This window comes from Dama dama, chromosome 22 (genome assembly GCF_033118175.1).
Source record: "Dama dama isolate Ldn47 chromosome 22, ASM3311817v1, whole genome shotgun sequence".
Classification (NCBI taxonomy): domain Eukaryota; kingdom Metazoa; phylum Chordata; class Mammalia; order Artiodactyla; family Cervidae; genus Dama; species Dama dama.
In genome coordinates, this window is record NC_083702.1 from 55,019,420 (window position 1) to 55,036,190 (window position 16,771).

A 16,771-nucleotide genomic window follows, 5' to 3' on the forward strand; every position below is an offset into this window, starting at 1 on the left:
TTTCAGGACCAAAGTTTTGGCATTATGGTTAGTCCTTTCCCATTTCTTTTGTTCTCCTGGTGTATTAGAGAGTTCTCTTTGTTTCTTATCCACTTCATCTTCCAGGAACTGCCTCATTACTTTATTCATTTTATATTTTACAATAAAACTCTGCAAGAACTGTCTCTTGTTTCCAGCGCCTCTCAGTTTTCTCTTTAGACAAGTCCTGCGACACTCTCTTTCCCCAGATCCACCTTGTTGAGGTACCCAGTGACTTCTACATCGCTAGTTCCCATAGGCATTTCTTCACCCTTGTCTGATGTGATCTCTGAGGAGCATTCTGCAGTGTTGACCATGCCTCCTCTTTCACACGTGCACTTTCTGTGCTTCACTTCCTGGACACCTCTCTCTTTTAGTTTTCTTTCTAATCAGTTGGCTTCTCATTATCAGTTTCTTTTGCTTATCCCTTCTCATATCCTAAGTTCCCAGGGCTCAGTCCCTGTAGACTTTTCTTCTCTCTCTGTATGGAATTTCTTAGCCAAGCATACTGAAAGTTTCACAGCTTTAAATACCTACTATGGACCAGCAAACCCCACATTTATTTTTGTTGTTGTTCAGTCGCTCAGTCGTGTCTTTTTGCGACCCCATGGACTGCAGCACGCCAGGCTTCTCTGTCCTTCACCACCTCACGGAGCTTACTCAAACTCATGACCATTGACTCGGTGATGCCATCCAACCATCTTATCCTCTGTCGTCCCCTTCTCCTCCTGCCTTCAATCTTTCCCAGCATCAGGGTCTTTTCCAATAAGTCAGTTTTTTACATCAGGTGGCCAAAGTATTGGAGTTTCAGCTTTAGCATCAGTCCTTCCAGTGAATATTCAGGACTGATTTCCACTAGGATTGACTGGTTTGATCTCCTTTTTAGTACCATAGTTTTACTTATTTATTGTATATATTGTTTGGCTCCCTTGATTAAAATATAAGCTTCACTGTGGGCAGAGTTTATTGTTTTTTAAGGTTTTTTGGATGATGTTGACTACTGTCATCCCAGTATTTAAAATATCTGGCACATGAAAGATACATGATAAATATTTATTGAATGAAATAAAATAACTCTACCATAGGCCCTCAACTCTCTATATTTGGATTATATAGTTTCTAAGCTGGTCATCTGTATAGTGGAAAGAGCGTGTATTTTGGAGCTGTACAGATCAGGATTTGTATCCTTAGGTTTCTATTTACTAGTTATATGCCAGAGTTAGTTGTTCACTTTCTCTGAACTTCAGTTTCCTCTTCCATAAAATGAACATAGTATTTCCTACCCTATCATGAAGTTATCATGAAGACAATGTGAGAATGTGTAAAATGTGTTTAGCAGTGTGTTGGATGAATAGAAGATACTGAACCAGTATTTATTCCTTTCTTTGTAGTCGATCTGTCTTAATTCTGACCCATCCGTATATAACACTACCAGATAAGCCTTCCTGAAATGGAGTTTGTATGCTTCAACTTGTGGTAAAGAAATAGATGAGAGTCTTAAAAAAAAAAAAAAAGAAAGAAATAGATGAGAGTCTTAATTGACTTCTGTATGGTGGACAAATTCTTCCTCTTGCATTTCAAGAATGTCAACGTCTTTCGATTCTGCTCTTATGCTTCCTTATCCAATGATACTTCTTTCTGTTCTCCTTCTTCCCACCAATATACCCTGTCCTTTTGTCATTTATCTAAACACATCACTGGTGTATCTTGGTTCATTCTCTTTGCTCATTATCTTTCACTCTTCTGTTCCTGATTAAATTCTGTTCATCTTACAAGGTGTACTTCAAGTCTTTATATAGTAGCCTCCTTATACCAGTTCAGGCCATTTTTTTCCTTTGAACAGATGGATAATCTCAGAAGAGAAATAGGAACTATTGAAAAAATGAAATGGAAATCCAGACTTGAAGAGTACATCTTACATTAAAAAAAAGCTGAAATTCAAATGAATGTATAATCTTTATTCTATATGATCATACAATTTAACAGCTAATTAGTCTTCATTTTAAAGTATATTATCCTTTCGGCTTTCGGCTAGGAGGAGGCGAAGGTGCAACTTTCTTCGGTCGTCCCGAATCCGGGTTCATCCGACACCAGCCGCCTCCACCATGCCGCCTAAGTTTGACCCCAACGAGATCAAAGTCGTGTACCTGAGGTGCACCGGTGGGGAAGTCGGTGCCACGTCTGCCCTGGCCCCCAAGATCGGCCCGTTGGGCCTGTCTCCAAAAAAGGTCGGTGATGACATAGCCAAGGCAACTGGTGATTGGAAGGGTCTGAGGATTACAGTGAAACTGACCATTCAGAACAGACAAGCCCAGATTGAGGTGGTACCTTCTGCTTCTGCCCTGATCATCAAAGCCCTCAAGGAACCACCAAGGGACAGAAAGAAGCAGAAAAACATTAAGCACAGTGGAAACATCACTTTTGATGAGATCGTCAACATTGCCCGGCAGATGCGGCACCGGTCTCTAGCTAGAGAACTTTCTGGAACCATTAAAGAGATCCTGGGGACCGCCCAGTCTGTGGGTTGCAATGTTGATGGCCGACACCCTCATGACATCATAGATGATATCAACAGTGGTGCAGTGGAGTGCCCAGCTAGTTAAGAACTGCAAAGGAAAAAGAAAAATAAAGGATCATTTGACAACCAAAAAAAAAAAAAAATAAAAAAATAAATAAATAAATAAAGTATATTATTTATGAAATAGGATGTTGGTAAAATTGTTATTTTGTTACAAGATCTAACATTTATAATTAAGGACAATGAAAAGTTAATTTGACATATTTTACTTATTACATAATCATTATCATATTTCATGACACTGAAGTATAAATGTTAAGCAGTTCACAGAGTGTTTGGCTTTGCAAATAGTAAGTGCTCAATAAATATTTTTGAATGGATAAAAAAATGAATTCTACTTAGATCTTTAGTTACATAATAAGATTCTGATACAAAAATTATAATTTATGTATAAAGGTATATTGTGAAAGGGCTTTACATTAAGGCAATATTATACTTATCAATACATTAAATATTCTCTGCAAAATAGAAAAGATACATTATGATATTTTGTATTCTTAAAAAATGCACTGTACATTGAAAAAACTAAAATGGAACTGTTTTACTATGAACCTAAAAATGGTCTAAAAAGTAAAGTCTATTTTTTAAAAAAAGGTAGCCTTTTATTTTAAAGTTGATCCATTTTTCTGTACTGCTTCAGTTCATCCAATCAATAAATATTCACTGTACCTCTACTATGTACCAGCTGCTGTTATAGGGTAGATAAAAAATGAATAAGGCATTTTTTGTTGTTCTCAGGGGCTTGGAGTTTGGCAGAGAAAGTATATGTATAGAAAGAATAGAAATAACCAAGTAATAGAATAATAATAGAATAACCAAATAATAGAAATACAGGATGATAAAATATTTTACCAAACCATTCAGTAAATGATAGCCTAAAGTGTGGAAAATGGGGAAGAGAAACTATTTTTTCTTATATTCCGAGGATATAGCATGTTGCCTGATGCATTGTAGCTCTTCAGTTTTAAAAGTGTGTTGAAAAAAAGAAATAGCTGTGTAAATGAAAAGCTGTTCTGTTTAAATACAGTGTGGGAGGGACACTAAAAAGTGGAATGACAATGACCACTTCATAATAGAGTAAGGAAATAAGGACATGTCATGAACTGACTCCTGTATAGTTCTGTGTTCTCATTGCTCATTACGTTCCCCACTAACCAGTACCTCCATGAGTTTCCCATACTCTCTTTTATCTGTCTTTATATGCCTCAAGTTCTTGCACTCTCCTCTATCCAATACCAACTTTTACCATTTTTAATTCTCATCATCCATCAAAACTTGGCTCTAATGTGACTTCCTTCCAATCTTAGCCCATCCTTCAACCCTGTCCTTGGTCTGGATTAGGTTCTCCTCCAATGGCTTTCTATAGTTCAGAATCCCAATGCTCCTTAATAATATTTATTATGATTATAATTGTAGTAAGTAATTATAAATTTTATTGAATTCTTGCTCTTGAAAATAATAGACTGTGGACTCCTTGAGGGTATATTCTCAGATTCTCATACATTGCCTGCCACATAAAAGGAGACCTATATATATTTATTGAACCAATGGACAAAAGAATGAATGACTAGATGGATGGATGAGTGGATAGACAAATGCTGTAATAAAAAAGTGATCCCAAATGCTTGACTGGAAATTGCGAAATAAATAGATATTTATTTCTCACTCATTTAAAGTCCATAGTAAGTGCTCCTGATTAGCAGGTGGCCCTCCTCCTAGTGGGAATTCAGGAACCCAGACTCCTTGTATCTCCTTGCTTGGACGTCTTGAGCACGAGCTTCCAAGGTCATCTGGCTCATCTATAACAGTTTGTCAGAGGGCAAACATGATGGAGGATACAGTTCGGAGGTTGTAGAGGATGGGCTTGGAAACAGCAAACATCACTTTATTCATACTCTATTGACTAGTACACACTCATATTGTCCATTGCGCTTCCAATCTGCAGGGGAAATTGAAAAATATAGTCTAGCTATGTACCCTAAAAGTAGTGAAAATGTGTGACTAATTACCTAATCAGAGTTGACTACATATCTTTTATAATTTAAATAATTTTCCTTTATATACATATTGATTTTTATAGTTCTTATTCATAGAGTATTTTTTTTTAAATCATAGTTAAAAGGTGGATTATACCTGTTTATGTTATAACATTCCTAGATATATTATTTTTGGTTTCACTACTTTCTTTATAGTGAACTATATTTGCTTTCATTTGATTTGCTTTAAAATTCCTTATTGTATATACTGATTCCTCCCCAAAGTAATATTTTTATTTATCTTGCTATTAAGATCTTTAAATCTCAGGTGACTATTTCTGCAATACTAGCTTTTTAAAGGTCAAAAGTATAGCCTTGGGCCTCATTTTATTTCTATTGACAGGAAGAATTAGACTTCATTATTTTGAAATGACCTTGTGATCATACTTTAGGCCTTATGGTAAAGCTTTGTCTACTTCCATCAAAGAGGTGTGTCGAACAGAATACTGTGCACTGGTTCCCATGCCAGGGGAGGACTCCAGCTACATCAGTTCAGTTCAGTTCAGTTCGGTCGCTCAGTCGTGTCTGACTCTTTGCGACTCCATGAATCGCAGCACACCAGGCCTCCCTGTCCATCACCAACTCCCGGAGTTTACCCAAACCCAAGTCCATCGAGTCGGTAGTGCCATCCAACCATCTCATCCTCTGCCATCCCCTTTGCCTCCTGCCCCCAATCCCTCCCAGCATCAGGGTCTTTTCCAATGAGTCAACTCTTCGCATGAGGTGGCCAAAATACTGGAGTTTCAGCTTCAGCGTCAGTCCTTCCAATGAACACCCAGGACTGATCTCCTTTAGGATGGACTGGTTGGATCTCCTTGCAGTCCAAGGAACTCTCAAGAGTCTTCTCCAACACCATAGTTCAAAAGCATCAATTTTTCAGCACTCGGCTTTCTTCACAGTCCAACTGTCACATCCATACTTGACTACTGGAAAAACCATAGCCTTGACTAGATGGACCTTTGTTGGCAAAGTAATGTGTCTGCTTTTTAATATGCTATGTAGATTGGTCATAATTTTCCTTCCAAGGAGTAAGCGTCTTTTAATTTCATGTCTGCAATCACCATCTGCAGTGGTTTTGGAGCCCAGAAAAATAAAGTCTGCCACTGTTTCCACTGTCTCCCCATCTATTTCCCATGAAGTGATGGGACCAGATGCCATGATCTTAGTTTTCTGAATGTTAAACTTTAAGCCAACTCTTTCACTCTCCTCTTTCACTTTCATCAAGAGGCTTTTTAGTTCCTCTTCACTTTCTGCGATAAGGATGATAAGATATCATTATGTCAGCCCTTAGGATAGCAGTCAAACGCTTCTGCCTATTGCATGTTAATACTGGAGTCAACAAAGAAAACACATCTCTGTCAAACACTAGATGGCGTATTCTCTATGTCTCTTACATAGAGAAGAGACAGCAGAAGATCAAACCAATATGTTGGTTTCCCATGGCTAGTGGGGTTTCCTCCTGGCAGCCAACAGAGATCAGGCGCCTGTCTGGTACAGCAGAAGCACCTCGACTCCCCTGTGGAGTCTGAAATCTGAAAGCTGAGAGCCATTGTTAATGAGGACCATTACTGCACCGCTTACTAGAACAAAATGAACCTGAAACTGGGCAAGATATTCCCATTGTTGTTGTTGTTTAGTTGCTAGGTCATGTCTGGCTTTTTGCCACCCTGTGGACTGCAGCCTGCCAAGGCTCTTCTGTTCATAGGATTTCCCAGGCAAGAATGCTGGAGTGGATTGCCACCTACTCCAGGGGATCTTCCCAACCCAGGGACCATATTCAAGTCTCCTGCATTGCAGGTGGATTCTTTACCATTGAGCCACCAGGGAAGCCAAGATATTCCCATAAAAGGGCATAAACCTGAAGTAGGCTGCATGAACTCCATTTCTTGATAAGGAAATGTTTCAGGCCCAAGGCCCATTCTTATGTGACAAATGGGGAGCAAATGACTATGCACATGAGGCTGACTTTCCCAACTTAGTGACACCCATATGGAGATTAAACCAGGTCATGTTGAAAATATGAAGAGAAAATTTTCTAAATTTCTGCAGTATATGACTTTATAATTTTCTATATATTTCTGTAAAACCAATTCAAATTGATTTAAACAAAAAAAAATTCATTAACTCACATAAATGAAAAATCCAGGCATTTATGTATGGTCAGATGAAAATAAACAATGTAATCTGTTCCCTCTTTCTCTCCATCTCTCAGTTTGATTTTCCTCCATTTCATATAGATTATACTATACACAGTCTCAAGCAAGCTTTCCCCAGCAGGTGGCAAAGAATTGTAAGTAACCAAATACTTAAAAATCTTTTTAGCTTAACAATCCCAGCTAAAAAGTCATCTTTCCCCAAATTCCAGAAAAATGTCTAACCTTGGTCACATTTTGACACATGGCCCAATCCTAGTGTCCCCAGAGATGTATATACACTGATTGGTTAGGTCTAGATTATTTGCCCACATCAGAGCTTCGGTAGTGGGTCATCTCTACTTGAACAAAAGTGTTCAGTCATATCTCAGGGAGTTCTTTTTAGCTCTACCCGGCATCCTTGAAATGTGCTTGTTTCTGCATGGTCAGTATAAACTGGCTTTGAGTTTGTTTAAAAGTTTATAAAATTTTTCATCTGTTGCTGATGAAGAGAGCCTGGAAAGATGTAGTTTCTATATCAAATTCTCAAAGAAGGCTGCAATTCTTTTCTTATTCCTCGGCTATTATGTTTGTTTTCAGTTCAGTTCAGTCGCTCAGTCGTGTCTGACTCTTTGCAACCCCATGAAACTCAGCACGCCAGGCCTCCCTGTCCATCACCAACTCCCGGAGTTTACCCAAACTCATGTCCATCGAGTCAATGATGCCATTCAGCCATCTCATCCTCTGTCATCCCCTTCTCCTCCTGCCCCCAATCCCTCCCAGCATCAGGGTCTTTTCCAATGAGTCAGCTCTTCGCATGAGGTGGCCAAAGTCCAGTTCTAACTGTTGCTTCCTGACCTGCATATAGGCTTCTCAAGAGGCATGTCAGGTGGTCTGGTATTCCCATCTCTTTCAGAATTTTCCACAGTTTGTTGTGATCCACACAGTCAAAGGCTTTGGCATAGTCAATTAAAGCAGAAATAGATGTTTTTCTGAAACTCTTTTGCTTTTTCGAGCATTACTTTACTAGCGTGTGAGATGAATGCAATTGTGCGGTAGTTTGAGCATTTTTTGGCATTGCCTTTCTTTGGGATTGGAATGAAACCTGACCTTTTCCAGTCCTGTGGCCACTGCTGGGTTTTAGAAAATATTAAATGAAATAACTAGGAATCATTACATTATTACATCAGTCCTACCTGTATTTGGACTATGCTTTCCTAGAGAGTCTGAATATGAAGATTAAGGACTTTTAAAACTACTTGCTAGAACTGGACATGGAACAACAGACTGGTTCAAATAGGAAAAGGAGTATGTCAAGGCTGTATATTGTCACCCTGCTTATTTAACTTATATGCAGAGTACATCACGTGAAATGTTGGGGTGTATGAGGCACAAGCCTGAATCAAGATTGCTGGGAGAAATATCAATAACCTCAGATATGTAGATGACACCACCCTTATGGCAGAAAGCAAAGAGGAACTAAAGAGCCTCTAGATGAAAGTGAAAGAGGAGAGTGAAAAAGTTGGCTTAAAACTCAACATCCAGAAAACTAAGATCATGGCATCTGATCCCATCACTTCATGGCAAACAGATGGAGAAACAGTGGAAACGGTGACAAACTTTATTTTTTGGGGCTCCAAAATCACTGCAGATGGTGACTGCAGCCATGAAATTAAAAGAAGCTTGCTCCTTGGAAGAAAAGTTTTGACCAACCTGGACAGTATATTAAAAAGAAGAGACATTACTTTGCCAACAAAAGTCCGTCTAGTCAAAGCTATGGATTTTCCAGTAGTCATGTATGGATGTGAGAGTTGGACTATGAAGAAAGCTGAACACTGAAGAATTGATGCTTTTCAACTGTGGTGTTTGAGAAGCCTGTTGGGAGTCCCTTGGACTGCAAGGAGATCCAACCAGTCCATCCTAAAGGAGATCAGTCCTGGGTGTTCATTGGAAGGACTGATGGCTGAAGCTGAAACTCCAGTACTTTGGCCACCTCATGCGAAGAGTTGACTCATTTGAAAAGACCCTGATGCTGGGAAAGATTGAAGGCAGGAGGTAAAGGGGATGGCAGAGGATGAGATGGTTGGATGGCATCACTCAATTGATGGACATGAGGTGAATAAGCTCCAGGAGTTGGCAATGGACAGGAAGTCCTGGCATGCTGCAGTCCATGGGGTTGCAAAGAGTTGGACATGACTGAGTGACTGAACTGAACTGAACTGAAAAATACTTGATCGTATTATGTATAGTACTCCGGTAATCATGCTATAAATCATACTACTTGAAGATTAAAAGATGTATCTTCAGTCTTCATCTTTAATCTCAGACTGCATGCTGGATTGCTTCTATGTATAAGGTTAAGTCATGATGGGACAGCTCTGCTTCTTGTAAGTCTGATCTGATATGACTGTCCTTAGTAGAATCCTCCACAACTATGCATTCCTTAGTGAGAACTTTGGAACCTAGAAGTTTACATCTTGTGTATCCTGGATAATGTTGCTGACTCTCACATTTTTGTTGCATTGATATCTTTCTGTAATATTTATATTTCATCAAGCAGTGTCTGTATCTGGAATTTCTGTCAATGTGAACTTAACTTGACATTTTCCACTACAGTGTTTGTATATAGACAAAGAAGTAAAAAGAAGAAAATTCAGGATAGTATTTTGACAAGAACCACATGAGAACATCTGAGGGGAAATGGCCTACTGCTGAGACACCAAAATCAATGAAAACTGAAAAATGGCCTTTAGAGTTAATAGGAAATCATTGATGATATTGGGGAAAGAAATTATAGTTTGGATTTGTTAATAACCAGATGGCTAATATAATCATTTCATTTTCGAATAGTAAATACATGGATAGAGAATAAAGGCAATATTTGTTATACTGAATTATTCATTTAATTATATTGGTATCATTTGATTTTGGCTCAGCAAATATGGGAGGGCTTCCTAGGTGGCTCAATGGTAAAGAATCGCCTGCCAATGCAGGAGCCACAGGAGATGCGGGTTTGATCCCTGGGTTGGGAAGATCGCCTGGAGGGGGAAATGCCAACCTACTCCAGGATTCTTGCTGGGATAATCCCATGGGTTGTAGTCCATGTGCTTGTAAAGAGTCAGACATGACTGAGCAACTGATCTTGCACTCACTAGATATGGAAATAACTTTATTTAGAAACCTTGAGCTAATAGAATTCATTCACTGATACCATGATTTCATAAAATGAGTTTAGAGTCTCAAAGTTCTGGATTAAATTTTAGTGTTGTCACTCATCAGCTATGTAATGATGCACATAAATTACTTTTATTTCTAAGTCATTTTTGTCATGACTGGTATAATGGGAACAATCACGCTTGTCTGAGAACATACTTTTTCAACATATATGGCTCATGAGCTCCTAGTATCGTTCTGTGTGGTTTCTTGAATGCCATTAAGTATTGCCATTTTTTAACAGAATATATTTTAAAAATAAGAAATGATATATTTCTGATACAGTTAAGTATTGTGTCAGGAGATATAATTATGAATATTAAGAGTGAATTTAAAAAGACTAAAATGACAGGTTTTGTGTTTTTGTATTAAGATGTAAATTACAATTTTGTTACGTTTGTAGCATAAAAATACTTTTATGCTTACATCTTGTGCATACAAAATTAACAGTTTAAAACATAATTTTAGGCATGTGATAAGATAGAAAACTGAGCCTGTTGTCTGTACTTAACTGCAAATTGCAACGATGGAGAGACTTTATTCTCATTAAGTGAAAAGCCACATGGATAGGATCTCCATTAATTTCACTCTTTTTAATATTATTTTTTGAAGTGCTTTGAGGGTTTTTTTTATGTATGATTAATGACTTCTGAACAGAATAATGGGGCTTAAAGTCTGATGAAGGTGAGCTTGAAGCAGATTTGTACCATTATTGTTTTCATGCTCTCTTTAGTTTGTTATGATTCAACATCAGTGTTCCTTAAGCTTTTGTCTCTAATCATGGGTCATTTAAGTTACAAGTTCTCTCCTGGAGTCACAGTTGTAAGTGAAACTTCTAATGACAATCTTCTGCCTGTGCTTTAGGTTAGAAATTTCTACTTCCCTGATTGAGTCCTGGGAATTGGTACCTTCTGCAAAATTCTGTACTATTTAGGGTATGTTGAGAAAAGTTACATTGAGAGTATTATTTAATTGACCCTCATAAAGGAGAAACTAACCCTATGAATTTTTTAAGTAAAAATTAATTCATTTGAAGCTCTTTCCCTCATTGTCTCCCTTCTTTATTACTCCCAATATCTCTTTTTTTTCAGATATTTTAATATTTTTTCTGTATCACCATTTTTCCTCATTAGGATAAGTTAATGACATATCTTTCAGAATTAATACAATTAAAATCAGGACAGTTATAAAGATATATAAAGCTTTTCCAATATAACAAGTATTTTGTTGTACTTGGGATGAAGGTCTGCCTATAATAGGCTTACAATAATAGAAGTCCATTTTGTAGCAAGACTCTGATATAATTATTTATTATAATTAAGTACTTTCTCTGAAGGGGTTGCTTATTCAGACACTATCTGAATAAGGCAGAGTTTCTGCCAGGCAGGCTATGAATTAGGAAACACTCAGATGCAGCTGATATAGTAGCATGAGGTCAAAAGGATTTGTTATCAAGGCTAGTTTAGAGAAAGAAAGACATTGATAACATTGCCTGGAGAAATATAAAGATGTGAAGATGTGCTCAAAAATAATTTCTAGTATTTGTAATTGTTCATAAAAGCAATCATAGAATAAGAACTTAAGCACAAAGTCATTTTAATGTGTATTTTTATTGATTTGACTTTTAGCAGTTTAGTAAAGAGCAAAATACATGGACTTTTAAATTACGCACTCTTCGTATCACAGATTTTGTCATATTAGTCCCTAAAATTGCAAAACTTATTTCTTAATGCTCTCAACCTGTCTTGGCATTCTTCCTGTGAACTAGCATACAAGTCTATGGTTTAATTGTAAATGATCAAATTTATAGTAAAATGCATATCTCCAAGGGATCTTCTTGACCCAGGGAAGATCTTGATCTTCTCAAATTTGTTGTCTCTTGCATTGGCAGGCAGATTCTTTACCACTGAGCCACCAGCAAGAATAAATACAGGGAAATATGGACAATAAGACCTCTCTCTAGAGCTTATGTACCCAGACAGATGTTTGTCATTGTTCATTTTGAAAGACAGTTCCTCGGGAAACTTCCGCTTCCCTTGTTTTCTGTGACACACTGCTTTTCTTCCTTGTCTGTCTTCTATCCAACTACTTTGTTGTTGAGCTGTCTTATAAACTTATATGTTACACCTAGGTGTGACTTCCCTGGTAGCTCAGTCAGTAAAGAATCCGCCTGCAATACAGGAGACCTGGGTTTGATTCCTGGGTCAGGAAGATCCCCTGGGGAAGGAAATGGCAACCCACTCCAGTACTCCTGCCTGACAAATCCCATGGACAGGGGAGCCTGGTAGTCTATAGTCCATAAGGTCACAAGAGTTGGACATGACTTAGTGACTAAATCACCACCTCCACATACCATGATGGTCTCTGTAGTCTCGAGGCTTGGACCACCACGTATATGTCAAAGATCCCCAGTAATGTCTCATTAACCACAGCCTTCTCTTGAGTTCCATACTTATACTTCCAAGTTTACCCTGGACATGTTTTCAGGCATTCAGACTTCAACATTTCTAAAACCTCATTCAAACTGTCCTGCTCTTCCTCAGTTAATTCTAACTCAGGAGAGGTTATTGCCATGTATACAATTGTGTGAACTAAAAATTTTGCAGTATTCTATATTTTCTTTTTTCCTGTGTGTAATCATTTTGCTAATTTATGGTTGCAAAGACTATTTTCTACTTCATTTATTTGATTTTCTTTGGCAAAAGCCTGTTTTCCATTCTTTCCTTGTGATTCCTATGTGATAGTGATCTTTTGGTCAGAATCTAGTTTTTGTTCCCATTTGTTATTGCTTATCTTTGTTTCACATAAGCTATGTGCTTAGAAGACTATTTTGTTTTTTCTTTGATTTGGTTTAGAGAACATAACTTATGTGTACAAATGTTTTCTCTTATTTTTTAAATTAACTTGATTTTATAGGGTAATATTTTTTCTTACCCTCACATTGGTCCTTTCTTGTGAATTACAGTATGCTTTCATATTAGCCAGTGGTTTTCTTATCTGGCATGCTATATGCAGGCCAGAAATAGTGCTGTTCCTAAATCTGATTCCTGGAATATTTCACATTGGTATAACAGTATTCTTATGATAGTATTCGTGATAGTGTTTATTATTATAATAATAACCAGTATTTTTTTTTAATAGTGTCCTTTATGGAATTTACATTTAAGTTGGAGGAGAGAGAAAATAAAATAAAAATTTGAAAATAGTATGATAGAAGATAAGTGCTATGGAGAAAAATAGAGAAGGAATTAAGGTAGAATAAGGGATTTAAGCTTCTGTAAGCTGGGATGCTCACAGAAGGTCACACTGAGAAGATAATATTTGAGCAAAGACCTGAAGGACATGGAACAATCAGCCAAAAAAATACCTCAGGGATGAACATTCAAGGCAGAAGAGAAAGCAACAGCAAAAGTCTCTATCTTGAGTGAGAGAGAATTACCCAGGGTATTAAAGTAATAAGATATTAAAATGGGAGTTTCTTTTAAAGATCCAAGATTATAGATTCCATACTCCAAAGTAAGGTTCAAGGCCACATGATTTTGAATTTATAAAGAAGTTAGTGTGAAATGGGTTAGACAATATTCATAGCATTTATACCCCTAAACATGTAGAAAGTATCAAAGGAGTCCAGGACATTGAGAGAGAAATGTTACGGATACCATAGTATGTGAATACCTTCTCCAGTTTGATTGATGGAAGTAGTCCCTAAGTTTTTCATGAAGTCGAGGGGAGGGTGGCTGCCTTAGACCACCCAGAGAACCTAATATCTGCCCTTATAGTTGAGGGGATGTGGAGAGTTGGCATCTGTCTGATGTTTACCTGGAATCTCAGCTGTGGTACTCTATCAAATTTCCCCATTGCTGCACATTCTTCTTTCACCTTCAGCCTCATATCTCCAGAATTGAGCATACTTGTGGAATCCTGCTGGTTCTCTTTACTTGCCTCTCAGATAAATTACTTCTTAACAAGTACAGAGTCTTACTTGGGGCCAAATCCTTCCTTCAGTGAAGTCCTGTTGGCACTATATGTTGCAAACATTCTTCAATTTTGTAATATGATATGCCATTCTTTGTGGTTTCCAATACTGGTTTTTGAAGTTTCATTGATCATTTTGATTGAAATCTTAGGAAGTGGAGACATCTTCTCCAGAGGTCAGGCAGATTAATTTAGAAAAAAACTCTCAGAGAAATGGAAGGTAAGCTGGAGGGCACAGACCTCCGGGAGAATAGTGGGGTGGCTACTGGAGTACTGCGATGAAGAGGTAGTGGTGCTCCATGAGACTTTTCAGACATAGAATATGGTTTAGTGACCAAATGAATATGGGAAAGTTAGATAGGGGAATTAAATATGACTTGAAAGTGTTCTATATTATTGCTGGTAATATTAATGTCATGGATGGAGACAAATCATATAAGTAGAAATGATTTGGGTTTGGAAATGATAAAATAAATGTGAACATGTTGATTTGGTGGAATCTGATAAGTAGTAAATATTATTCTGAAATGGGATTTCACTGATCCTGAGCTTAACTCCCAGTGTCAGTACCTTTTAACTGTATGACATTGGGCAGATTATGTAAATTCCATGTCTCTGCTCATTCCAGAAAGGAATTGTACCTCCTTTATAGGATTGCCATGATGATTGAATGAGAGCACATGTATTAATGGATATGTGTTCTAATACACATCTGGTATAATTGCTGTCATGTAAGAGTCTTTCAGGGCTTCCCAGGTGGTGCTAGTGGTAAAGAACCTGCCTGTCAACACGGGTAGACTTACGAGATATGGGTTTGATCCCTGGTTGGGACGATCCCCTGGAGAAGGACACAGCAACCCACTCCAGTATTCTTGCTTGAAGAATCCCATGGACAGATGAGCCTGGCAGGCTGCAGTCCATAGGGTTGCACAGAGTCAGACACAACTGCAGTGACTTAGCATGCGTGCAGGAGTCTTTCAATAGCTGAATTTTAATTATTGAAAGTACGAGAATGTCCATGGAACTGTAACTTAGGGTAGAAGTTGGGAGTTGCTTATTCTGGAGATTATTGATCAATAGCTGATAATCAGAGGCAATGAGGTAGATCAGAGGGGCAAGATTGTCTAAGATAGTTGAGTTGGTAGAAATCAACAAGGACAAAATAAGACAAAGACCTGAAAAGCTGAGAATCACTTTTTGAGAAAGAACTGAAAGATTATGAGTGTGGGGAAAGATGGGAAAGGGTGATATTAAAGGGACTGAGGAGGAGGGGATTTCAAGAAATGTATAATAAGGATACAGTATGTGTTGGACATAATGCTAAGCACTAGGCATACATAGGTAACTAAGACATGGTTCCTAAGGAGTCTAATCTACTTAAAGTCTAGGAGGAGGAGAAAGACATATAAAGCAAATGCTCCCTTAGAAATATGTTCAGACATAGTTGGGGACATAGGCAATAAGGAGCAAAAAAATGCTTCATAGGGAGCTGGTGTTAGTTTGCATATTAAAAGATGTTAGGTTTTCTTCAGATAGACAGGGTTGAGAGGGAGTATGGATAGCATTTTACACAGAGAGGACAGTACCACCGAAGACACTAAGGTATTAAACAGCAAGATTTGTGCTTGCAAACTAGAAGTTTTGCTGGGTGAGATGTAAGGTGCAAAGGATATGAGGGAGGTGATCAGGAAGCATTGCTGTAGAAGGAACCATGAACTACCTCGTATTCCCTAACGATGCATCCTGCCCTTCACTTCTGGGCAACGGGTGCCCCCTTAACGCCCACTGAAGGCTTTTAAACCTGGTGGGGGCGAGATGTGGGAGGGAGAGTTTGTGTTACTTCATTAAATTTGTATTGCTGAAAGATTATTTTTAGGAGTATGGAATGCATGGAAGGTGGATTTAATGTGTACAAGACTTGATTCCAGAAATTAATAAGACTTTTTGAATAATCCAGCTGATAAATTATGAGAGCTGAACTAAATAATAATAGGGGTTGGAATATTGGAGACGGTAAGAGTATGATGTGGTGGAGGAGAAGGAAGAGACTAAGTTGACCTTCAGTTCTGGGTTGAATGACTGAATGGATAGTGGTAACAGTAGCCATAATAGGGAACATAGAATGAGGAACAGCTAGGTCTAGAGGAATGGAGTTGAAGTTTGTAGTTCACAGTGTCATTTAAAACTGTAGAGGGGCTTGATTAGGATGATAACTGAGTGAATACTATTTAGTTGGGTAATTTGGAAACTGTTGGTGTCTTTTGAGAGAATAGTTTTAATAAAGTTCAAAGAAGGGGAAGCCAAATTGTAGACCATTAAGGAATGAATTTGAGGTGAAAAGTGAGGATAGTTGATATAGACTGCTTTGTCAAGAAGTTTAATAGTGAAAGCAAGGGGAGACCTGAGTTGGTGGTGTGGGAAGGTTGGTTTGGAAAGTGGAAGAAATGGGTATGTAGGTTTCCAGTAGGAAGAAAAACAGAGGTGGCAAATGCATACAACAAAGTAGAGGGTAGAAGAAAGAGATTCAAGAATTTGGATTTATGAGATTAGTTATCTGAAACATGAGAGTTGGGGTAATGAGTGGTGAAGATGGATTTCAAGCTGAGATGAGAAATGTTCCTCTGTGAAATTAGAAGCAAATCCTCAGAGAATGAAAGATGATATTGGAGTTTGGGCTTATTATAATGATTAAAGATAGTAATGGTTACTGTGGGGGATGAAAAAGGGAATAGATGTGGATAAGCACAATGTTGCAAAGCAATAGGGAAGGTCCCATTAGCATTTTAATAATAGTACTGCAGTAGACTCAAGGTAGTACA

The 16,771-nt window shown here is 37.9% G+C and overlaps 2 protein-coding genes across 6 annotated transcripts in view; both read left to right on the top strand.

Annotated features, from left to right (window-relative positions):
• The window catches only part of ANKS1B (ankyrin repeat and sterile alpha motif domain containing 1B), a 1,085,637-nt gene that overhangs the window by 185,359 nt on the left and 883,507 nt on the right, over positions 1-16,771 (top strand). The window lies entirely within an intron of this gene.
• Positions 2,041-2,624, top strand: LOC133044017 (large ribosomal subunit protein uL11). The gene has a single exon (XM_061125584.1). It carries the CDS (start codon positions 2,124-2,126, stop codon positions 2,619-2,621), a length of 498 nt encoding a protein of 165 aa, XP_060981567.1. The 5' UTR covers positions 2,041-2,123; the 3' UTR covers positions 2,622-2,624.

Coding starts and splice junctions, on each gene's coding strand:
- LOC133044017 (XM_061125584.1), top strand. CDS start 2,124: ATGCCGCCTAAGTTTGACCCCAACGAGATCAAAGTCGTGTACCTGAGG.